This window comes from Oryzias latipes, chromosome 17 (genome assembly GCF_053564925.1).
Source record: "Oryzias latipes strain Hd-rR chromosome 17, Olatipes_Hd-rR_3.1".
NCBI lineage: Eukaryota > Metazoa > Chordata > Actinopteri > Beloniformes > Adrianichthyidae > Oryzias > Oryzias latipes.
Genome location: NC_136253.1, coordinates 14,790,479 through 14,811,396, shown reverse-complemented (window position 1 = coordinate 14,811,396; position 20,918 = coordinate 14,790,479). Strand labels below are relative to the sequence as shown.

The 20,918-nt window shown below is 41.6% G+C and overlaps 2 protein-coding genes and 1 long non-coding RNA gene across 16 annotated transcripts in view; 1 reads left to right on the top strand and 2 right to left on the bottom strand.

Moving 5' to 3' along the window:
- The window catches only part of LOC110013423 (uncharacterized), a 401,209-nt gene that overhangs the window by 205,175 nt on the left and 175,116 nt on the right, over positions 1–20,918 (top strand). For 9 of the 12 annotated variants that reach the window (XM_078934513.1, XM_078934502.1, XM_023965573.2 and 6 more), the window contains 2 exons: positions 8,909–9,172; positions 10,046–10,309. In XM_078934513.1, coding sequence (XP_078790639.1) covers positions 8,909–9,172; positions 10,046–10,309 — 528 coding nt within the window. Of the gene's footprint in view, positions 1–2,606; positions 2,753–8,262; positions 8,410–8,475; positions 8,546–8,908; positions 9,173–10,045; positions 10,310–20,918 lie in introns of those variants that run through there. The other 3 variants (XM_023965593.2, XM_023965595.2, XM_078934503.1) reach the window with 3 other exon arrangements.
- The window catches only part of LOC105356154 (uncharacterized), a 183,621-nt gene that overhangs the window by 47,430 nt on the left and 115,273 nt on the right, over positions 1–20,918 (bottom strand). The gene's annotated exons all lie outside the window — the stretch shown is intronic.
- LOC110016963 (uncharacterized) lies at positions 1,125–2,350 on the bottom strand. Its single transcript, XR_002292285.3, has 3 exons — positions 2,213–2,350; positions 1,261–1,407; positions 1,125–1,194 (listed from the first exon to the last, which is right to left on the bottom strand). It is a non-coding gene; the product is annotated as an uncharacterized LOC110016963 (long non-coding RNA).

Here is a 20,918-nt window from a genome sequence, read left to right as displayed (position 1 = left end):
TATAATTCAGGAGCAGCTTCTACAAACTCTCTGCTGCCCTTTAATTTAAGTCTGGAGTGAAGAACTTTGGGTCAAAGATTTTATATTTCTTCCTGGAGCACATGGTTTAAATAACTCTTTAATAAACCTTTAATAAATACAATGGAACCAAAACCATTCAAAGTTCTAAAAGATATAAATAAAACCGTCAACTGGATCCTAAAATGAACAAGAAGCCTGTGAAGAGCAGCAAGTATTGAGGAGATGTGGTCATTTTTATCTTCCATCAGTCACTATAAAGGCAGCTGCATTCTAACAGGGTATAAGAAGGGCAAACCCCTCAACTGACCGTCTCTCCTTGCACGTTATCATCCTATATAATACCACCTAAATTATGTTTACTTTTATTTTTTTACATAGTTACCATAATTCTTTTCATTTAGATTAATGAATAACTGCAGCTTTCTAGCCTTATTCTAATGTAATTGATCAGAGACAACTGAATATAAAAGGTAAAACATTAAGATCCATAGACATACTGGTTAATGCAGTAATCCAGTTCAAGATGCTCAAGCATGTCATATTTATAAGATTAGGAAACTCCTCCACACTCACAGAGGAGCTGCTCAGGCTGGGGAGTACAGAGTCACTGAGAGCAGCAGAAAACAGGGACTTTTCTCCTCCTTTACTTTGTTTCTTAGGAATAAAAAGCATTCTTTGTCAGAACAGTTACAGATTACGTACCTATTCTTTCCAGCTTTAACTTTAACTCACAGAGTTTACTGCTTGTCCAACAAAAATGATATTAAATAGATCACAATTTTAAGTTACAAAGAACGTAAATTAAACAAAACCACCTCATTTACATTGTAACTGTTGTATACAAAGACACAAAATGCATTATTTAACAATTTATGACAATCAATAACACATAAACATAAGCATAATGGAAAAGTGAAAGAGTGAAGTGAAGTGAAAAAAGTGATGTTTCAACCCTATTTTAATTACATTTTAGGAATATCGTTTGTTCTTTAGACTAACAATTGCTCCTACAGATACTCATAAACACAGATGTACTTTAACCCAATTCATTTACAAAATGAAAAAAAACAAAAAATTTATCTGATAAGTTATACTTCACATACCTGTTTTGTGTAAGTCTGTCTCAGCATTTCTGATCCCCAGGCAGTACTGATAATGTGACAGTTCCTTGAACTGAAACATAATCCTTTTACAATCTCTGAAATTCTCTTCACATTTAGACTGTAATTCTGCATTTACATCAGCATCCTGATTCAGCCAGAGCGACTCTTCCTCCTGATTAATGCACAGTTCCTCTGGTTCCTCTTTGAATTGTGGAGGTTCTGGTTCTGCTTGGTCCAAACTGGAGGCTCTCTCCTGGTCAGAGCTGTCATTCATCATGTACTCCTTGCAAAAAGAAAAACACAAAAGAACAAAGTCATTAAGACAAGAATAAAAATGTTATAACCACTTTAAAATTGACTGTTATAACATGCAAAGTCTAGTTATACTGTAGCTGTATCGGGTCTAGTTAGGATCGGCTTGAAGTCAATAAAAATCCAGATTGTAAATAAAAAAAAAACTAACATATGAAAACAGTTTAAAACTCAAAGGTACTCATTGTAAAGTCTAAAGAAATACTGACATTTGGAGAAAAATGTTTTTGTATATTTGAAACTTGGAATAACAACAGCAAAAAAACCTCTAAATCTGAAGCTGTTACCCAGTGAAAACAAATGTTTTTTAGTAACAGATGCTGTTTTGTATTTTCAACATTTGCTTTTCTGTTTCTTTCACTGCTGGCTTTCAGTCCTCAGATTATGGTTTCAACTCAAAGGAGGAAAAGATAATACAAAATCATTGACAAAACCATATTTGGTACAGTATATCGTTTTAAACCCTGTTTAAAAACCTATTTAAATGGATGATCAAAGCATTTAATTAACAGACATGCCCTTTAATGCATGGTCACGTGACGATGGCGCTATGCGTCGTCTATGACTGGATATAATGTTAACGCTTATATGCGCTAAAAGAGCAGGGACAGAGCTCAAACAACAGTTTTCAGAATCTTAACAATAATGAAATATCACATGACGAGTACTGCTAGTAGTACTATTCAACACATATCTTTATAACTATATTCAACGCATATCTTCAAAATAAAATGTTTTTACTTGTGGCTGTTTTAGACTTTCACAGAAATACATACCGCCTCTTAGGAAGTTTAACTACTGCTTTAAGAAGATTTCCATCGATCTGTCCTCCTTCCGAAGATCCTTCACAACAAAACATGTGAAGTCTTTACCACTGCGTGAACTAACCATACCTAAACAAAGCGCCGTAACTAAACCGGAAACGATTCGCTGCTTTCACATCCAGTCACGAGCATCTATGGGCAAGGAGGTTTGAGGGGGGAAATGAAACTTGTTTTAAAAATTTTGAGCTTGTCTGGCGGTATGAATTAACAACATGTGCATGCGTCCGTATTATGAAACAAGCTCTTTTTAAAAAAAACAATTTTCATTTTCCCGCTCAAACATCCTTGGCCATAGGGGGCGGTGATGCTCATGACTGGATGTGAAAGCAGCCAATCGTTTCCGGTTAGGTCACTGCGCTTTGTTACGGTATGGTTCGTTCACGCGTTGTTAAAGACTTCACATTTTTGATGAAAATGTTGAAAAGGAACTTAGGAAGGAGGACAGATCGACGGACATCCTTCTAAAGCCGTAGTTGAACTTCCTAATAGGCGGTATGTATTTCTGTGAAAGTCTAAAACAGCCACTAGTGAAAATTAAGAGAACTCCTACATTTTTAGTCTGAAGATTCGTCGAATCTTGTTATTTTGATATTATATCATTTTTGTTAAAATTCTGAAAACTGTTTGAGCTCTGTCCTTGCCCATTGTTGCGCATATAAGCGTTAACAGTTTATATATTACCAGGCATTAAGGGCATTTCTGTTTATCAATGCTTGATCAACCATTAATAGGTCTTAAAACAAAGGTTAAACGATATACTGTGTACCAAATGTGTTTTATTTTCAATGATTTTGTTTTATCTCCAACTAAGACATGAATTATTTGCGTTTCTTCGCGTTCATTCAATCAGCGTCACGCTTAATTTCTGGCTTCTTCCCCTCATAACATTTTTTTTAAATTCAACTCCTCCTTCAGGAACAGTCCCAGTTATTTTCTCTTTCCATCCACACCCAGATAAAACAACTTGAATGCGTTTCTAATCTATAAGCTTTTGTCTCTTTCAATTGTTTTTTTTTAAACACAGGATATCCACTTTTTTTCTGTCCATGAGTCAGACTTGACTTGAATCCTTTCTGGCTTCTGTCTGTAAAGACGAACTCCTCCTTTCCTTTTTTTCACTAACAGTAGTCCAATTTCTACCAGCCTCTTTCTTGTTTTACTTGGGGGTCCCATGTAAAATTAGGCTCAGAATTGAAAGCGAAAAAGTCTGAGTTCAAACCATAAACTGAAGACTGAAAGCCAGGAGTGAAAGAAACAGAAAAGCAAATGTTGAAAACACAAAACAGCATCTGTTACTACCAATGAGTTCTATCCATTTAGTTATATCACTAGAGAGGACATCATGTGATTTCTCATGGGAGGAGAGCACCGCCATCTTGGTGAGGTCAAGTCACTGCTGCAGTGCATGCATGTGAACACATTTTTTGTAAAATGCCACTTCATTCTGCGGGTTTCAACTGCCAAAATCACAGAAATGAGTCCACGAAGGAGAAAGGCATAACATTTGAAAGGTAAATATTTTAATTAATTAAAATATTTTAATTAATTATTAAATATTTTAATTAATTTAGTGCTAGACTGGATCAGAAGCTATTTGAGCAATAGAAAGCAGTTTGTAAAGGTTGATGGTGCTTGTTCCCAATGTTTGGACATTGTTTGTGGTGTCCCTCAGGGGTCGGTTCTGGGACCAATATTGTTTATTTTATATATAAATGATTTATTTCAGGTTTCTAACAAATTACGGCTAGTTCTATTTGCTGATGATACTAATGTGTTTTGTGATGGGGATGATTTGCAGCAACTCATTGAAATTGTTAAGAAGGAGATGGAAAAACTGAAGCTGTGGTTTGATGTAAATAAGCTTTCACTAAATTTAAGTAAAACAAAAATGATGTTATTTGGTCACCATAAGGGTAAAAATATTGACATTGACATGCACATAAATGGGGTGAAACTTGAAAGAATTTATGAAAATAAATTTCTTGGGGTCATAATTGATGACAAACTTACTTGGAAAGCACATATTAGCTACATACAAGCTAAACTATCCAGAAGTATTTCTGTCTTAAATAAAGCTAAACTGGTTCTGGACCACAAATCCCTCCACATGTTATACTGTACATTAGTTTTACCATATTTTTCTTATTGTGTAGAGGTTTGGGGGAACAACTATAAAACAACGTTACATTCACTTTCAATACTTCAGAAGAGAGCAATACGAATCATACACAAAGTCAGTTACCTTGAGCACACAAATAAATTATTCATAGAATCAAAATTACTCAAATTTTACGATCTAGTAGAGTATTGTACCGCTCAAATAATATTCAAGGCCAAAAACAACTTATTACCCACAAATATCCAAAGGTTATTTATCACAAGAGAGGAAAAATACAATTTTAGGGAAAAAGATAAATTTGTCATACATAAAGCACGTACAAATAAAAAGAGATTCTGTGTTTCAATTTGTGGAGTGAAGTTGTGGAACAGAACCAGTAAATGCTTGAAACAATGTCCAAACATAAAAGAATTTAAATATAGATACAGGAAGATGATCATGGACAAATATGTGCAAATACAAAAAAATACAGAATGTCAGCATTTATAAATCTGCATACTTTGACAATACGTTTTGTTATTCATTTGTATGTTGTTTGGAAATGAAAATTACATGTATATATGTACATATACACTTGGGTAGGGCACTGGACTCTGATGGTGGGAAAGTAAGGGCTTAGGGTAAAGGGGGGTGAGAGTTTATAAGATTTTTCTTCTTCTCACTCCCTTTTGGACTGGTGTTTATATCATTTTGTTTTGTTTTGTATAATTTACTCGTCTTTTTCTTGTTTTTGTAAGTTTTGTCTCGTTCTTGTCTTATTCTGTTATTTTACATTTGTTTCACTAGTCCAAAATAAAAAAGACTACTACTACTACTACTACTACTAAATATTATACTTCGCTTGAAACCCGACACCAAACCATCTGTGTTACACAAATTGATCACTCACATGAACAAGTAGAGTATATCTAGTGTTTTTTCTTTTTTTTTCTTCTTCTTTTTTTAAGGGTAAATCTGTTGTTAACTTTTGGACTTTTTGTTGAATTATTGTTAATTTATTCTTATCATTTATTATTATTAAATTTCTATTGATTTTGTATCATTATTTATTATTGATTCATTATTATTATTATTGTTGACTTATTTATATGTTATTATTATTATTATTGACTTATTGTTGGGCTTTTCTAAATAATTAAAATTACATGTTAAAGTGGTCTAAACCTTCTACATGTTTAAAAATTATTTTTAAAAATGCTTTGAAATATTTTTCTTTTGTAAGAAGTCCTGCAACTATGCATTTTTCATTAAAGTTTGAGCTTTTAAGGCTGACTGTTTCTCTTATTTAAAAACAACAAATGATGTATATACAGTGAGGTCAATAAGTATTTGATCACCCTGTGATTTAGCAAGTTCTCCCACTTAGAAAACATGGAGGGGTCTAAATTTTCATCATAGGTGCATTTCCACAGTGAGAGACAGAATCTGAAGAAACATTCAGAAACCATGTTGTATGATTTTTTAAAAACAGTTTATTTGTATATTACTGTGACAAATAAGTATGTGATCACTTGAGTTAAACAACTTTAATATTTGGTACAGAAGCCTTTGTTAACAATTACAGAGGTCAAACGGTTCCTGTAGTTCTTCACTAGGTTTCTACTCACTGCAGCAGGGATTTTGGCCCACTCCTCCATACAGATCTTCTCTAGATCTGTCAGGGTTCGAGGCTGTCACTGAGCAAGACAGAGTTTCAGCTCCCTCCAAAGATTCTCTATTGGATTTAGGTCTGGAGACTGGCCAGGCCACTCCAGAACCTTGACATGCTTCTTAGGGAGCCACTCCTTGGCTGTGTGCTTCGGGTCATTGTCATGCTGAAAGACTCTGACTGAGGTAAGGAGGTTTTTGCCCAATTTCTCACAATACAGAGCCCCGTTCATCCTCTCCTTAATACAGTGCAGTCGTCCCTGTGCAGAAAAACACCCCCAGAGCATGATGCTTCCACCCCCGTGCTTCACTGTAGGTATGGTGTTCTTGGGATGATGCTCTTCTTTCTTCCTCCTCCAAACACGCCGAATGGAGTTAAGACCAAAAAGTTTTATTTTGGTCTCATCTGACCACAAGACTTTCTCCCATGACTCCTCTGGATCATCAAGATGGTCAGTGGCAAACTTCAGACGGGCCTTGACATGGGCTGACTTCAGCAGGGGAACCTTCCATGCGATACATGATTTTAAACCATGGCGTTTTAATGCATTATTTATAATAGCCTTGGAAACGGTGGTCCCAGCTCTCTTCAGGTCATTGACCAGCTCCTCCCGTGTAGTCCTGGGCTGATTCTTCACCTTCCTTAGCATCATCGATACCCCACGAGGTGAGAGTTTGCGAGGGGCCCCAGTCCGAGGGACAATGACAGTCATCATTAGCCTCTTCCATTTTCTGACAATTGCTCCAACAGTTGTTCTTTTCTCACCAAGCTGCTTGGCAATTGCCCCGTAGCCACTTCCAGCTTTGTGAAGGTCTACAATTTTGTCTCTTGTGTCTTTTGACAGCTCTTTAGTTTTGACCATGTTGGTAGTTAGACTTCTGACTGATTGTGGGGTGCACAGGTGCCTTTATGCAAGCTAACCACCTCAAACAGGTGCCACTAATTTACAATCATGAACAGAGTGGAGTTGGACTATTTAAAAGCAGAACAGCAGGTCTTTACTGGTCAGAAATCTATCTGATAATCAAGTGATCAAATACTTATTTGTCACAGTAATATACAAATAAATTGTTTAAAAAAATCGTACAACGTGATTTCTGAATATTTCTTCAGATTCTGTCTTTTACTGTGGAAATGCACCTATGATGAAAATCTTAGACCCCTCCATGTTTTTTAAGTGGGAGAACTAGCTAAATAAATAAAATAAAAATAAAAAATTGTATAAAAGCTACTTAGATGCCACCAAAGGCTATAGAAATCATTAGATGGCGTTGCGCTCCGCCACCTTCGGCCAGGCTTCCCAAGCGGGCGTGTCTCTCCTCTAGCGATATAACTCATTGGTTACTACATTACTACATTTTCTCCCCTTCCCAACTCTGCCCTGTCCGGGATGGACAGAGGGTGTAAGAAGAGCGTTGAATGCAAGAGGGATGACTGTGGTGCAGGGGAGAGAGGCTGCTCAGGACAGGGATGGGTGGAGAGAGTTTGTGGATGGATGAATGGATGGGTGTGGGAGAGGTCTGGTCTTGGGATGAAGCGGCAAGGGGAAACCAGCCTTGGCTGAGGCCCTGCAGTGGAGGTGCCCACAGTGGGCTGTGCAGCTGACCCTGGTGCAGTGTGGTGTGGCTTAGACCAGACCTCAGACCAGTCGCACGCACATACGCACACACGCACTGAAGGAGGAGGGTTTGGGGAAGAGACAGAGGGAGCTAAAATTGTGTGCCTTGTCTAGGCTACCCCACCTTGGTGGGACACAGCCTTGGTAAATAAAAAAAAGAAAAAAACACTTTCTACACACGTACAAACTAAAGGAGGAGGGTTTGGGGAAGAGAAGGAGGGAGTTAAGAATGTGTGTCCTGTCTAGGCTACCCCACTTCGGTGGGACACAGCCTGGGTAAATAGATATAGACATAGACATTTTTTTCACTGGGTAATAGCTTCAGGTTTAGAGGTTTTGTTGTTGTCATTCCAAGTTTAAAATATAAATTTTTCTACAAATGTCAGTTTTTCTTTCACTTTTACACTGAATACTTTCAAGTTTAAAGCTGGTATCATATTTTAGTTTTTTAAATTTACAATCTGAATTTTTATTGACTTCAAGCTGATCCTAACTAAACCCGATACAGCAAACGTATAACTAGATTGTGCATGTTATAACAGTCAATTTTGAAATGGTTATAATATTTTTACTCTTGTCTTAATGTCTTTGTTCTTTTGTGTTTTTCTTTATGCAAGGAGTACATGATGAATGACAGCTCTAACCAGGAGAGAGCCTCCAGTTTGGACCAAGCAGAACCAGAACCTCCACAAATCAGAGAGGAACCAGAGGAACTGTGCATTAATCAGGAGGAAGAGTCGCTCTGGCTGAATCAGGATGCTGATGTAAATGCAGAATTATAGTCTAAATGTAAAGAGAATTTCAGAGATTGTAAAAGGATTATGTTTCAGTTCAAGGAACTGTCACATTATCAGTACTGCCTGGGGATCAGAAATGCTGAGACAGACTTACACAAAACAGGTATGTGAAGTATCACTTATCAGATAAGTTTCTGTTTTTTTGTTTCATTCTAAAGTGATGACATTCTACAATGTAATTAAAATAGGGTTGAAACATCACTTTTTTCACTTCACTTCACTCTTACACTTTTCCATTATGCTTATGTTTATGTATTATTAATTGTCGTAAATTGTTTACTTATGCATTTTGTGTCTTTGTCTACAACAGCTACAATGCAAATGAGGTGGTTTTGTTTAATTTACGTTCTTTGTAACTTAAAATTGTGATCTATTTAATATAATTTTTGTTGGACAAGCAGTAAACTCTGTGAGTATGCATCTCTTTTTTTTTTAATGCTTATCTTTCTGTGGCTTCTACCCCCAGATGTTCAACAGCAACATCTGTGTGAGGATGAGAATGAATGGCGCCTCCATAAACAGGAGAGACATTCCAGTCTGGACCAAGCAGAACCAGAACCTCTACAGATTAAAGAAGAACCAGAGGAACTCTGCAGTAACCAGGAGGGAGAGCAGCTGTTCCTGAATCAGGAGACTGATGTGAAGATGGAGTTCAAGTCTGATTTGTTGGATCATCAGCATCACCAGATAAAGATCACCATGATTCCTGTGATAAAGCTGGAAAGAATAGGTACGTAAACTGTAACTGTTCTGACTAAGAATGCTTTTTATTCCTAAGAAACAAAGTAAAGGAGGAGAAAAGTCCCTGTTTTCTGCTGCTGTCAGTGACTCTGTACTCCCCAGCCTGAGCAGCTCCTCTGTGAGTGTGGAGGAGTTTCCTAATCTTATAAATTTGACATGCTTGAGCATCTTGAACTGGATTACTGCATTAACCAGTATGTCTATGGATCTTAGTGTTTTACATTTTTGATTTAGTTGTCTCTGATCAATCACATTAGAATAAGGCTAGAAAGCTGCAGTTATTTATTAAACTAAATAAAATGAATTATAGTAACTATGTAAAAAAATAAAAGTAAAAATAATTTAGGTGGTGTTACATAGGATGATAACGAGCAAGGAGAGACGTTTGGTTGAGGAGTTTGCCAAAAGAGGTATGTGAAATATGACTTATCAGATAAGTTTTTTGTTTTTATGTTTTTTTTTTCATTCTGAAGTGATATGGAAAATGAATGAATTGGGTTAAAGCACATCTGTTCATTAGTATCTGTAGGAGCAATTGTTAGTCTAAAGAACAAATGATATTCCTAAAATGTAATTAAAATAGGGTTAAAACATCAATTTTTTCACTTCACTTCACTCTTTCCCTGTACCATTGTGCTTATATTTATGTGTTATTAATTGTCATAAATTTTTAAATAATGCATTTTGTGTCTTTGTATACAACAGCTACAATGCAAATGAGGTGGCTTTGTTTCATTTACGTTCTTAGTAACTTAAAATTGTGATCTATTTAATATCATTTTTGTTGGTGAAGCAGTAAACTTTGTGAGTATGCATCTCTTTTTTTTTAAAGCATTATCTTTTTTGTGGTTTCTACCCCCAGATGTTCAACAGCAACATCTGTGTGAGGATGAGAATGAATGGCACCTCCATAAAAGGGAGAGACATTCCAGTCTGGACCAAGCAGAACCAGAAGCTCTACAGATTAAAGAAGAACCAGAGGAACTCTGCAGTAACCAGGAGGGAGAGCAGCTGTTCCTGAATCAGGAGACTGATGTGAAGATGGAGTTCAAGTCTGATTTGTTGGATCATCAGCATCACCAGAGGAACATCACCATGATTCCTGTCATAAAGCTGGAACGAATAGGTACGTAAACTGTAACTGTTCTGACAAAGAATGCTTTTTATTCCTAAGAAACAAAGTAAAGGAGGAGAAAAGTCACTGTTTTCTGCTGCTGTCAGTGACTCTGTACTCCCCAGCCTGAGCAGCTCCTCTGTGAGTGTGGAGGAGTTTCCTAATCTTATAAATTTGACATGCTTGAGCATCTTGAACTGGATTACTGCATTAACCAGTATGTCTATGGATCTTAATGTTTTACATTTTTGATTTAGTTGTCTCTGATCAATCACATTAGAATAAGGCTAGAAAGCTGCAGTTATTCATTAAACTAAATTAAAGGAATTATGGTAACTATGTAAAATAATAAAAGTATTCCATTGTATTTATTAAAGGTTTATTAAAGAGTTACTTAAACCATGTGCTCCAGGAAGAAATATAAAATCTTTGACCCAAAGTTCTTCACTCCAAACTTAAATAAAGGGCAGCAGAGGGTTTGGAGAAGCTGTTCCTGAATTATACAATGTTTCCTCTTCCACATCAGAGTTGCTGGTCAATTTTTTAAAGACCTTGACTTAGGGTTTTGCAAATGGACGATACCATTGTCTATCGTGATGCGTCAGTGACATCACGATCGAGAGACACCATCGTGATGGCACGCCCCCACCACGTTGCAAGTCGACACCATGAGCCACGGTTACATGTGCAAAATATTTTGATCGGATCAATGGTCGGATTAGAATCCAACCGTGTACATGGGCCCAGAAAAATGTTTTCAGAATATAATAAACGTTCACATGGGTCACACTTTCGCTCGGAATAAATCATTCGCACATGCGCAGTAGGGTTTGATAATACCGGAAGAGGATGTGAGTTCCGCCGAGCGGCTATATACATTGACATGTCAGCTCGGTAATATACAAGACGATCTTCTAAACATGCTTTTATTAATGTTACGGTTATTATGAAGCGCCTGTTCGCTCATCATTTTATTTTTAATCCGTGTGGTCAGTGCTTTTTCTGCTGAAGAACGGAGCCGGGAAGAAGCCAGGATTAGCAGTATGCTAACATGGGCTAACAACATTAGCTTTGGGTGGTACTGCAATCTTCATTTTGGCTGCACGTAAACATATGGGAATATCATCAGCCTTTATTTAGTCGGGACACAACTGGAAACACAAATCCATGTGATTGTTTGAACTGAGCGGCATTTCTGCTTTAAAGCTCACACCGCCCCAAAGCTGCTGTGTGTGCTGACGATACAAGCTCTGCTTACACAGTTTTAGACCCGGTTCTGAGCTTGGTAGCTCGTTCACCTAGAGCTGCGGGACGGATCGCAGTCCTAAATCTCCTACACATACCGCTCATGTAAGAAAGCATCCCTCCACCCCCCTTCCCCCCAAGCACAAAGCTGTAAGTCCGCGCTCCACCGGTCTACTTGACTACCGTAATTTCCGGACTACAAGCCGCTACTTTTTTCCTGCGCTTACAGCCTTGCGGCTTATTCAGTGACGCGGCTGATTTATGGATTTAATTGGCGGCCGCCATGTACGTACTTTCGAACTCAGTGAATAGTTTGAATTCTCTATCTAACACCAAGCACGAGGCATTTTTATTCAACACACCTCTTAGCAGCCAAACAGCATGGACTTGACTTCAGGTCTTAGACACTTCAGTCATGGTTCAACAAAACGAAACACGCATGCCCGGCCGCATCCCAGAATCCTTTGGGGCCATTAGACCCAACGTGCACGTGATCGCCGCTACATTATGATGAAGCTTTCAAGTTAAAAGCAATCGTTAAAAGCAGCGTAAAAAAGTCCACCGTCACCAACGGGTTTGGAAAAGCCGGTTTGCTGCGTGACGGAGAGAACAGCACATGGAGTGAATTTACACTCCATTTACGGTTTCTAAGGGAACCGTAAAAGCGGAATTTTGCTTTGAAAAACTCACAGCCTCCGTGTGAGCTGGAGACATCTTCTCCTGCTGATTGAGCTGCAGGGCCGATGGCAGTCTGATGGCTCCCACACGTAACAACGCATCCACCCCTCATACACAAAACGTACAGTATTAAGTCCGATTGCTTTGCACAGAAACGATTTGCTCCATCCATCGGCGCAACGGGGACGAAGTGCTCCTCCTTGAAGCTGCCCTGGCCACAGGTGTCGGAGTAGATATGAAGGGGAGACAAGGAGCGCGTGGGGCGGGAGCGGAGCGCAGAGGCGTCCGCGGAGTGCAGAGGCTTCTGAATTCTGACGCACGCGCCGCACTGAGGCGCGGGTATCGCGCTGAGGCGCGCGCTTTTCAGTCGCCGCTGCTTTATTTTACCGTTGTGTTTTCTAACCAGTCCTGTTACTCCCATAACGCTTCTGCGACACAAGCGGAAGGAGAGCTTTTCCCGTTCACCCTTCCATGCACTGCTGCTACTTGCTAATTCTTAAACACGTACAACAGAATGGCGAGCCGGGCGTTGGCCCCGCCTTTAGCCCCTAAGACTCATGGGAAATGTGGAATCGCGGATGTAAATTTCCTCATTATAACTGAGGGATGTAATGTTGATTATATGGTTACTGTTTGTAATTTTATGTATGATACCTAGATTGTCAATAAGTAAAAAAAAAATGAAATAAAAACACCATAACTGAGGGACTTGTGAACAGAATATAGGTCCATGCTGTTTGACAGATGTCGATACACTCAAATACGTGACCCAGAGGCAAAACTGGCACCACCCACAATGTGCTAATGAATTGCACTCACTCTGGGATGCTGGGCGTGATCCGTCAGGATGACAATATCGCCTAACACATGCGCGGTTTGTACTCTGACGCGGCTTGTGTATGTATAAAAGCAGTCAAACACGTGAATATGGGTGGGTGCGGCTTGTAATCGGGTGCGCTTTGTAGTCCGGAATTTACGGTAATCAAGTGCGGGAGCGGAGTGCTTCTTTTCTTTTTTGTTTGTTACTTTTTTGTTAAAGTCACTTCCCTCAGTTTATACTGGATCATCGCGGATTAGTCATTAGTTGGGAAATAAAATAAATAAAGTAATAAACTAAAATAACGAATAGCAATTATATTTGACCGAAATAGCCCCCCCCCCCAATCGTCCATCCCAATGGTTGACAGCAAACATCGTCAACCGCCAATGTAAGGGACATTACCCAACCCTACCTTGACTTAAACCCCTTTTGTTTTTAATAAAAGATAAGCTTGACATTTATTGTATTAATGCTATTTTATATTTATATTGGATTTTTTTTTATGGTGTAGATCAGGGGTGGGCAATTCCAGGCCTCGAGGGCCGGTGTGTCTGCATGATTTCCAGATAGTCTTGCCCTACTCATGGCTGATTACATGGTTCAGGTGTGTCCAGCCAATAATCGTGCCCTACTCATGGCTGATTATATGGTTCAGGTGTGTCCAGCCAATCAGAACATGCCAGAGCAGGGTATGCTGGAAAACATGCAGGAGTGCGGCCCTCAGTGCCCACCTCTGGTGTAGATGGTAAGTCTTACAGCTGCTAAAAAAGTTTGTCTCTTCAAGGCTGGAGAACGGTTTTCATGTTTTGAGGAGCTGTCCAATGACCTGAAGACACCAACCAGGTCACTGGGAGCAACGTGGTAAAGCAGAATAAGGAGGTCAAAGTTCATCTGAATGCATACATGTCTGTAGGAGCAAACTTGAGTCTGAAAGTTGCTGCCGATTGATGATCGATAAGTAAAATTTCATATGAACATATAAATGTGAGCACATTTCAAATTTGAAGAAAGATTTCAATTTTCAGTTTAGACTAAACAGAGACACAGGTAACAATGGAAAAAGTATAAACTTTTTGTCAATATTGCTGAAACTTTTCTGTTAGTATTTGTGATGTCACCGTGTTGATTCTACCAATTGTGGAACAGGACCAGTAAAAAGTTGGGTACTAAAAACCCACACAAGTTTATCAGCAACATTCAGTCACAGTTCTCAGTATTTTGTCAGGAAATCTGGTGCATTCAGTGAAAGCATGCGGGGCTAAAGCGAACATCTCTAGCATGCAGGTTCAGGGTGCTGAATTTTGGATGGAACCCTCCATGAATGGTGAGGAGCTTTCGTGACTTAACATCCATGGTCTGTATCTCTTCCTTTGGCTTTCTTATTATTCCTGCAGGGTATCTGAAATCTGGCAGTGCATAGCTGTTTATTGCCCTGGTCTTGTTCTTGCAGTTAAGTTGGCTTCTCAGAACTTGCCTTACTCATTGGAGGTATTTGGCTGTCTTTCCTTGTTGTCTTGTCCATGTTGCCATTTGCCTGTGGTAGTCCAAGGTACTTGTAACCATCCTCAATGTCAGCTATTGTTCCTTCTGGAAGTGGGAACTCTTCTTTTTCACCTACTGGTACTTTACCCCTTTTTGTCTCCATCTGACTGCATTTCTCAAGCTTGATTGACATGTAGATGTCAGTTCTGTAGATCCTGGTTGTGGGGATTAAAGAGTCAATGTCTCGCTGTTAGCACATACTTTGATGTCATCAGTGTTGAGAAGACTTGATCTCTACGGATGAAAATATTGTCTGAAACGGCTCTGATTGGCTCTGTCTGTACCACGTGGTCAGCATGACGGATTCCCGAGAGACCAAAACTGGCGGACCCACGCTAAACGTTCACAAACAAATCTGAAGAGTTTGCGATCACATTTGTGTTAAAATAATGGCGAGCATCTTCATTATTGAGCCTGGTCACGACCTCAGTTGTGAGAAGAAGATAAAAAACAATTTCTTTTTTTTTTTTTTAACTTGTCCTGTCCAACAGCTAGGTAAACAGATGAGAGCTGAGGGCCTCTTGTGTTGGACATATTTTATTTTAACAAGAGGGGTTATTAATCTTCAGACAAACCAAAGGTATGTCTGAATAAACCCCTTTTGTAATTGAGGCCAAACTTTATTAATTTCAATCATGTTTGAAAATCCTTGGTGTTGGACCGGACGGAAAAGGAAAGAGGGGAAGAAGAGAGAGGGACGTTAGAGAGAGGGGGGGTAGGAGGGTGATAATAGGAGGGGAAGGGGGGTAAGACCATGAAGCAGCATAGAGCAGACAGGTTTACTGGTTGTTTATCATTACGGTACGGTTCAAATGTAGTACAAAAAGGGCGGGGCCTGTTTATACACACTCAAATATTATCAACACACCTGCTAGCTGCAAAAATGTCCACATGTCAACATGTACACAAAACAGATAGTGTTCACGAACGCATACCTATGCCTTTAAACCAACTAGTGTGAAATCTTTCATTCATTCAATCATGCAAACTATTAGTGCAAAGGTGAGCTAACACCTGTGCTCAAGTGAGTGTTTATGTTCTTCTAAAATGGATGGTGGAATGTGAAAAGAAGGAGGAGGAGCGCCCAGCCATCCCCACACCCAGACCCCCGCCGCAGCAGCAGCGGCAGCCGGAATTCCCCCAACGCCATACGGGAACAGGCAGGGAACAACCGCCCCCCGGGCGACCAAGACCGCCACCCAGGCCAGGGCCAGCTGGACCGCCGCGAGGCCCCCAGAGCCAGAGAGCAGGGAGGCGCGGAGGGAAAGAGAGCGCCGCCCCAGCCCAGCCAGGAAAGCAGCCCCCCTGCCGTGCCGGAAGAGCCCAACGCAGGGCCCCACCGGAGAGGGACGCCCACAGCCCCAGACGAGCACCCCACCACCACCCAGGAGTTCCGGGCATCCCCCCGCCCCGACCCCAGGTACGAGCCAGGACCCCCCAAGGGAGACCCGCTCCGCACTCCAGGCAGCCACCCAACCGGCCCACGGTTGGTCCAGGTAGGAGCAAGGCAGGGGCCCGCCGCCCCCGCCCAGGAGGGGGGAACCCAGGGGAAAAAAGGGCGGCCCACAAGGGGTGTTTTAATATGGCCCTACCAGGCTCGGCCATGTTGGAAGTTTGGCGGGGCCCAGCGCCCAGGGGCAAGGACCAGGACCCACCCCCAGGGACACGAACACCCCCGGCTCAGGTGTAATATGAACCCCCCCACCGTGCGGAGAGAGCACCGCCGGGCCCAGGGAGCCGGCACCCAAGGGACACGGCCGCCATCGCCAAGGGGCCCGCACCCCCCACCAAGGAAGGGGTAGGGGACAGATGGACCCAGGTCCCACCTTCCTTGTAAAATGTGTGTGCGTGTATGGGTGTTTGAGAGGGTCTTTGTGTGCATGTGTGTGTGTTTATGTTTGAATGTATATATTGAAGGGAGAGGGGTGTGTGTACTAAGGGGGGTGCAGTTAAAATTGGCGAGCAGGGCACTAAGGGGACATCTCCTGATTACTCACAGTGATGTCCCCTCACCCTCCACACCAAGGGGCCCTAAATGTCTAAGGTGCGGTTAAAATTGGCGGGTAGGGTGCCAGGAGGATATCTGCTGCTTGCTTGCAGTGATGTCCAAGCACCCCCCCCTACCAAGGACCCTACATGTCTAAGGTGCAAATAAAACCGAAAGAGGGGGGGCCCACTCCATACGGCAACCATAGGAGGGGGGCCACTGCCAAGTAGCCCCCCCCCCAAGGCGCATCGCAGGCTAGACCCCCCACCCCCTCACCCTAATATGAGGTTATATGAGGAAGGGGGTAAGTTGGGGACAGCTGGTAGACTGTCCCCCGGTGATCAAACAGCCGTCCCCCAGCCCCCCCCCAGCAAAGGGGCCAGGGCCACCCAGCCCAGGGGCCCCACCCCCGGAGGCGCCGAACCCCAGGCCCGGCACCACCCACCCCACACAGAGAGAGAGGAGCCAGAAAGAGTCGCCCCCCCCGGAGCAAGCCCAGGCCCCCACCCCCAGACGCCGGCCCTAGAGGAGCTCTGGTCAGGCCTTGACGGGACCGAGGAGGCCAACCGGCCGAGGCAACCACTGATTGCCTTAGCGGAGACCCCGACCCATTAGCCCCCCCGAGCCGTACCAATAATGGGCCCCCCCTCCCCCCCAGAACGCCCCCCCACAGGACAGGGCCGACAAGCCCCCCACCCCACCCCCCAGCCGAAGCGGGTGACACCCAGAGCGACCGGGGGCCCCGAGAGGGTTGTCCCGTCCCTTCCCAGAGCCAGGGAAGGGCCGATCCCAGCCCCAGGTGCAGATGGGCAGCCCATCCGGCGCCGCTGCACCCCCCGAACAGGGCACCCCGCCAACCCCCCCCCAGCACAGGCAAAGGGACCACCCCCCCAAGCCAAGCCAGACCACCCCCCCCCCCCCCCCACCACGCACCCCCACACCCAAGCCCAGAGGACCACGCAGCGCCTCAGCCCTCCCCACCCATTCACCGGACCCGACCCCCCGACCAACGGAGCCCCCCACCGCCCCCACCAGGCACCGGAAGCCCCGACCCCCACCCCAAACCACGGCAGAAGGGCAAGGAGCAGCGACGACCAAGCCCCCCACCCCCTAAGTCATGGAGTCAACCACAGGAGACCAGAGAGACTGAATTCTTTCAAAGTTACTTGAGCTTTGGGCTGACATTTTTTCCAAGCTGATATGATCAAACAGCAGATTTCTGTGTTGACTTATGTTTATATTTTTCTTGTTTTTCCAATTTATTAAAATAGTTTTTTTGGCAATACAAAGAGTTATGAAAATGATAGATGCTAATCCTTCTTCTATATCGATGGCACTCATGTCACCAAGCACACAAAATGACGGTGAGGCAGGGATTGAAACCTTAAGCCAGACTGATAAATCGGCACATACCTGCTGCCAGAGAGTCTGGACAGGCGTGCAGAACCACAGTGCGTGCATGTAGCTGTCGGGTAGATTATTATCACAGTGCTCGCAAATGTCTGAGTTACTGAGACCCATCTTGAACATCCTCTGTCCAGTGTAGTAAATTCTGTGAAGAGTTTTGAGATGGATTAGCTGCAGATTTGGACTTTTTGTCAGTTTAAAGGTGTTTAGACAGAGTTAAGACCAGAAGCTTTCATCTGTGCTGATGCTCAAATCTGCATCCCATTTTTTTGTTGGAAGGGCAATATTGTTATATAAATTACATAAAAGTTTGTATATTTTGGAGAGAGTTCTATTCATTGAAAAATTAATCAGAGTGGTAACTACATCTGGTAGCTTTAAATCGTCGTCTTTAAATTTATACTTTTTAGTAATACTTGATTTAAGTTGCTGATATTCCAAGAAGTTATTTATTCCATATTTGTCTTGAAGTTCCTGGGGAGATATGAATCTTCTATCAATAATTACGTGCTCTAGTTGTTTTATGCCCCCTGCTTGCCAAGCTGGGAAATGAATCATTTTTTTGTTAATAAGGATGTCCGGGTTGTTCCAGATGGGTGTCATTTTGCACGGTTGAATTGATGATTTTGATATTTTGAGAAATTCCCACCAGGCTGTTAAAGTGGCATTTATATTAATGCTTTTGAAACAATCCTGTTTTTTAACTGTTTGGCTAATAAATGGTAGCTGTGACAGGTTGATCTTTCCACATAACGCCTGTTCCAAGTCTAACCATGACTTGGTTTCTGGATTATTTTTTAACCATTTTAAGATATATTGTAATCTATTTGCAAGAAAGTATTTGTGGAAGTTGGGTAATTCTAATCCTCCACAGCTTTTTGCAGATTTTAAAGTTTTTAGACTAATTCTTGCAGGTTTGTTGTTCCATAGAAAGCTTGATATGGATGAGTCTAATGTTTTGAACCATTTTAATGGCGGTTGTGTGGGAATCATTGAGAAGAGATAATTAACCTTGGGTAAGATTTTCATTTTAACCGTGGCTACCTTGCCCATAAGGGACAGAGGCAGGTTAGTCCAGCGTGTTAGATCGTCCTGTATGCTTTTCAGTAATGGGGTGTGGTTTAGCTGCACCAGTTCTGATAGTTTGGGGGAAAAGTAGATACCCAGATATTTGATATTTCCTGTTTTAACTGGAATTGTGAGTCTTTGTTCCATATTCCTGTTGAGTGGTAATAAAACAGACTTATTCCAATTAATGGAATAGTCTGATATGGAGGAGAATTCATTTATGATCATTGCTGTTTCATTTACAGAATGTAAATTCCTTAAAAACAGTAATATGTCATCCGCATAATGACTAATTTTATGATGGCTGTGTTTGGTTTTTATTCCTATAATGCTCTCATTCTGTCTTATTGCTGCAGCTAAAGGCTCAATGAATATAGCAAAAAGAGAAGGAGAGAGTGGGCAGCCCTGTCTGGTTCCTCTTCCAAGAAAAAACCTGTTTGAAGTCTGTTTATTAGTTCTAACTGATGCATTGGGGTTGTGATATAATATTTTGATCCAATTGATGAATGCTTCTCCAAAACCAAACTTATGGAGGGCAGCAATAAGGAACTTCCAATTTACTCTGTCAAAGGCTTTTTCAGCATCCAGCGATAGTACCGTCATTTCCTGGTTTTCAATGGTGGCAAAGTCTATTATATTAACTACTATAAAAAACAAATTTAAGTGATCTTGGTTGGAAGAAAAAGACAAATATGGCGATTTCTTTATCGTACATTCGCATGTTGGAGGTAATTGTTCAGAATTTCACTCTCCGTTCTAATACAGTTAGTTACGGTGGAAATTATGCAGACATTAAAACATGCTAACTGTCTTATACATTGTTTGAAATTGCCATTGATGTCAAGTCTGTAAATGGTTTTGTAGGAAATAATCTGTCGCTTTGAGATAACTTTCCTTGCGTGTTCAAAAAGTCGTGAAGAAGAAACCATTGGATTCAACCGGATTAAGATCAACAAATTTATTTCCCTAACAATATTTCTAAAACAAAATAAAACAGACATCCGGGTTTCCAGTTTCAGAGCTTGCACAGCGCCAAATTACCAGCGTCTTAACGTGCCAGCCTGTTGAGAACAAAGGAAAGTTCCTTGAGTGCAGACTTTTAAACAGGTGGTCAGAATCTCCTCCTCTGGAAGCAAGATGGCTGCTGTATCTCCGCCTCTGGCCGCTCGGATTGGCCGGCAGGGAGCCTGCCTACTTCCTTAGTCCATACTTAGAGTCAGCATCTGTTTCCCCGCGTCTGCTGTCCAGGAGGTCTCCTCACAGACTGACATGGTCCCGCAACCAAATGGCTCCCCAGGTGGTCCCCCACAGGTGACCGGAACTTCTTGTCAGCCAGTAGATAATAAACCTTTGTTCCCCACACGTGAGCAGATGTCTGAAGCGGTTCCCAGGGATTGAATCAGTCTCAGAGATGATTGATTTATGATCCATGTCAGACCTACAGCCAAGCCTTTCAGATGGTCTTAGAAGATCAAAGACTGTTTCTGCTGAAGGAAGATTAGTTTGGAGCTCCAGCCCTAAAACCTCTTTACATATGCAATGTTCAGGAAGCCCCTTTGAAATTCAAAGTACGGGAACCACACACAGTGAACCTGAAAGAGAACCTTCAATGAAATAAAGATAAGATAAAAAGCCTAAGAGAAATAAAGACCAAAAAATATAAATTCCTTCAGTTTCCCTCTCTTGACCTCACAAAGTGAGGTCATACAAAAAATAAAAACACATTATCACATCAGACAATCAAAACATTTCAGCAGGTCCACATGACCTGGCAGCTGTGGTCTCAAGCCCTCACAATCTATAACAGAACCAATGTGCATTTCAAAGGTGTGGATGATCCATTCATGAGTTTAGAAGCGAAAACTGTCGGAGCT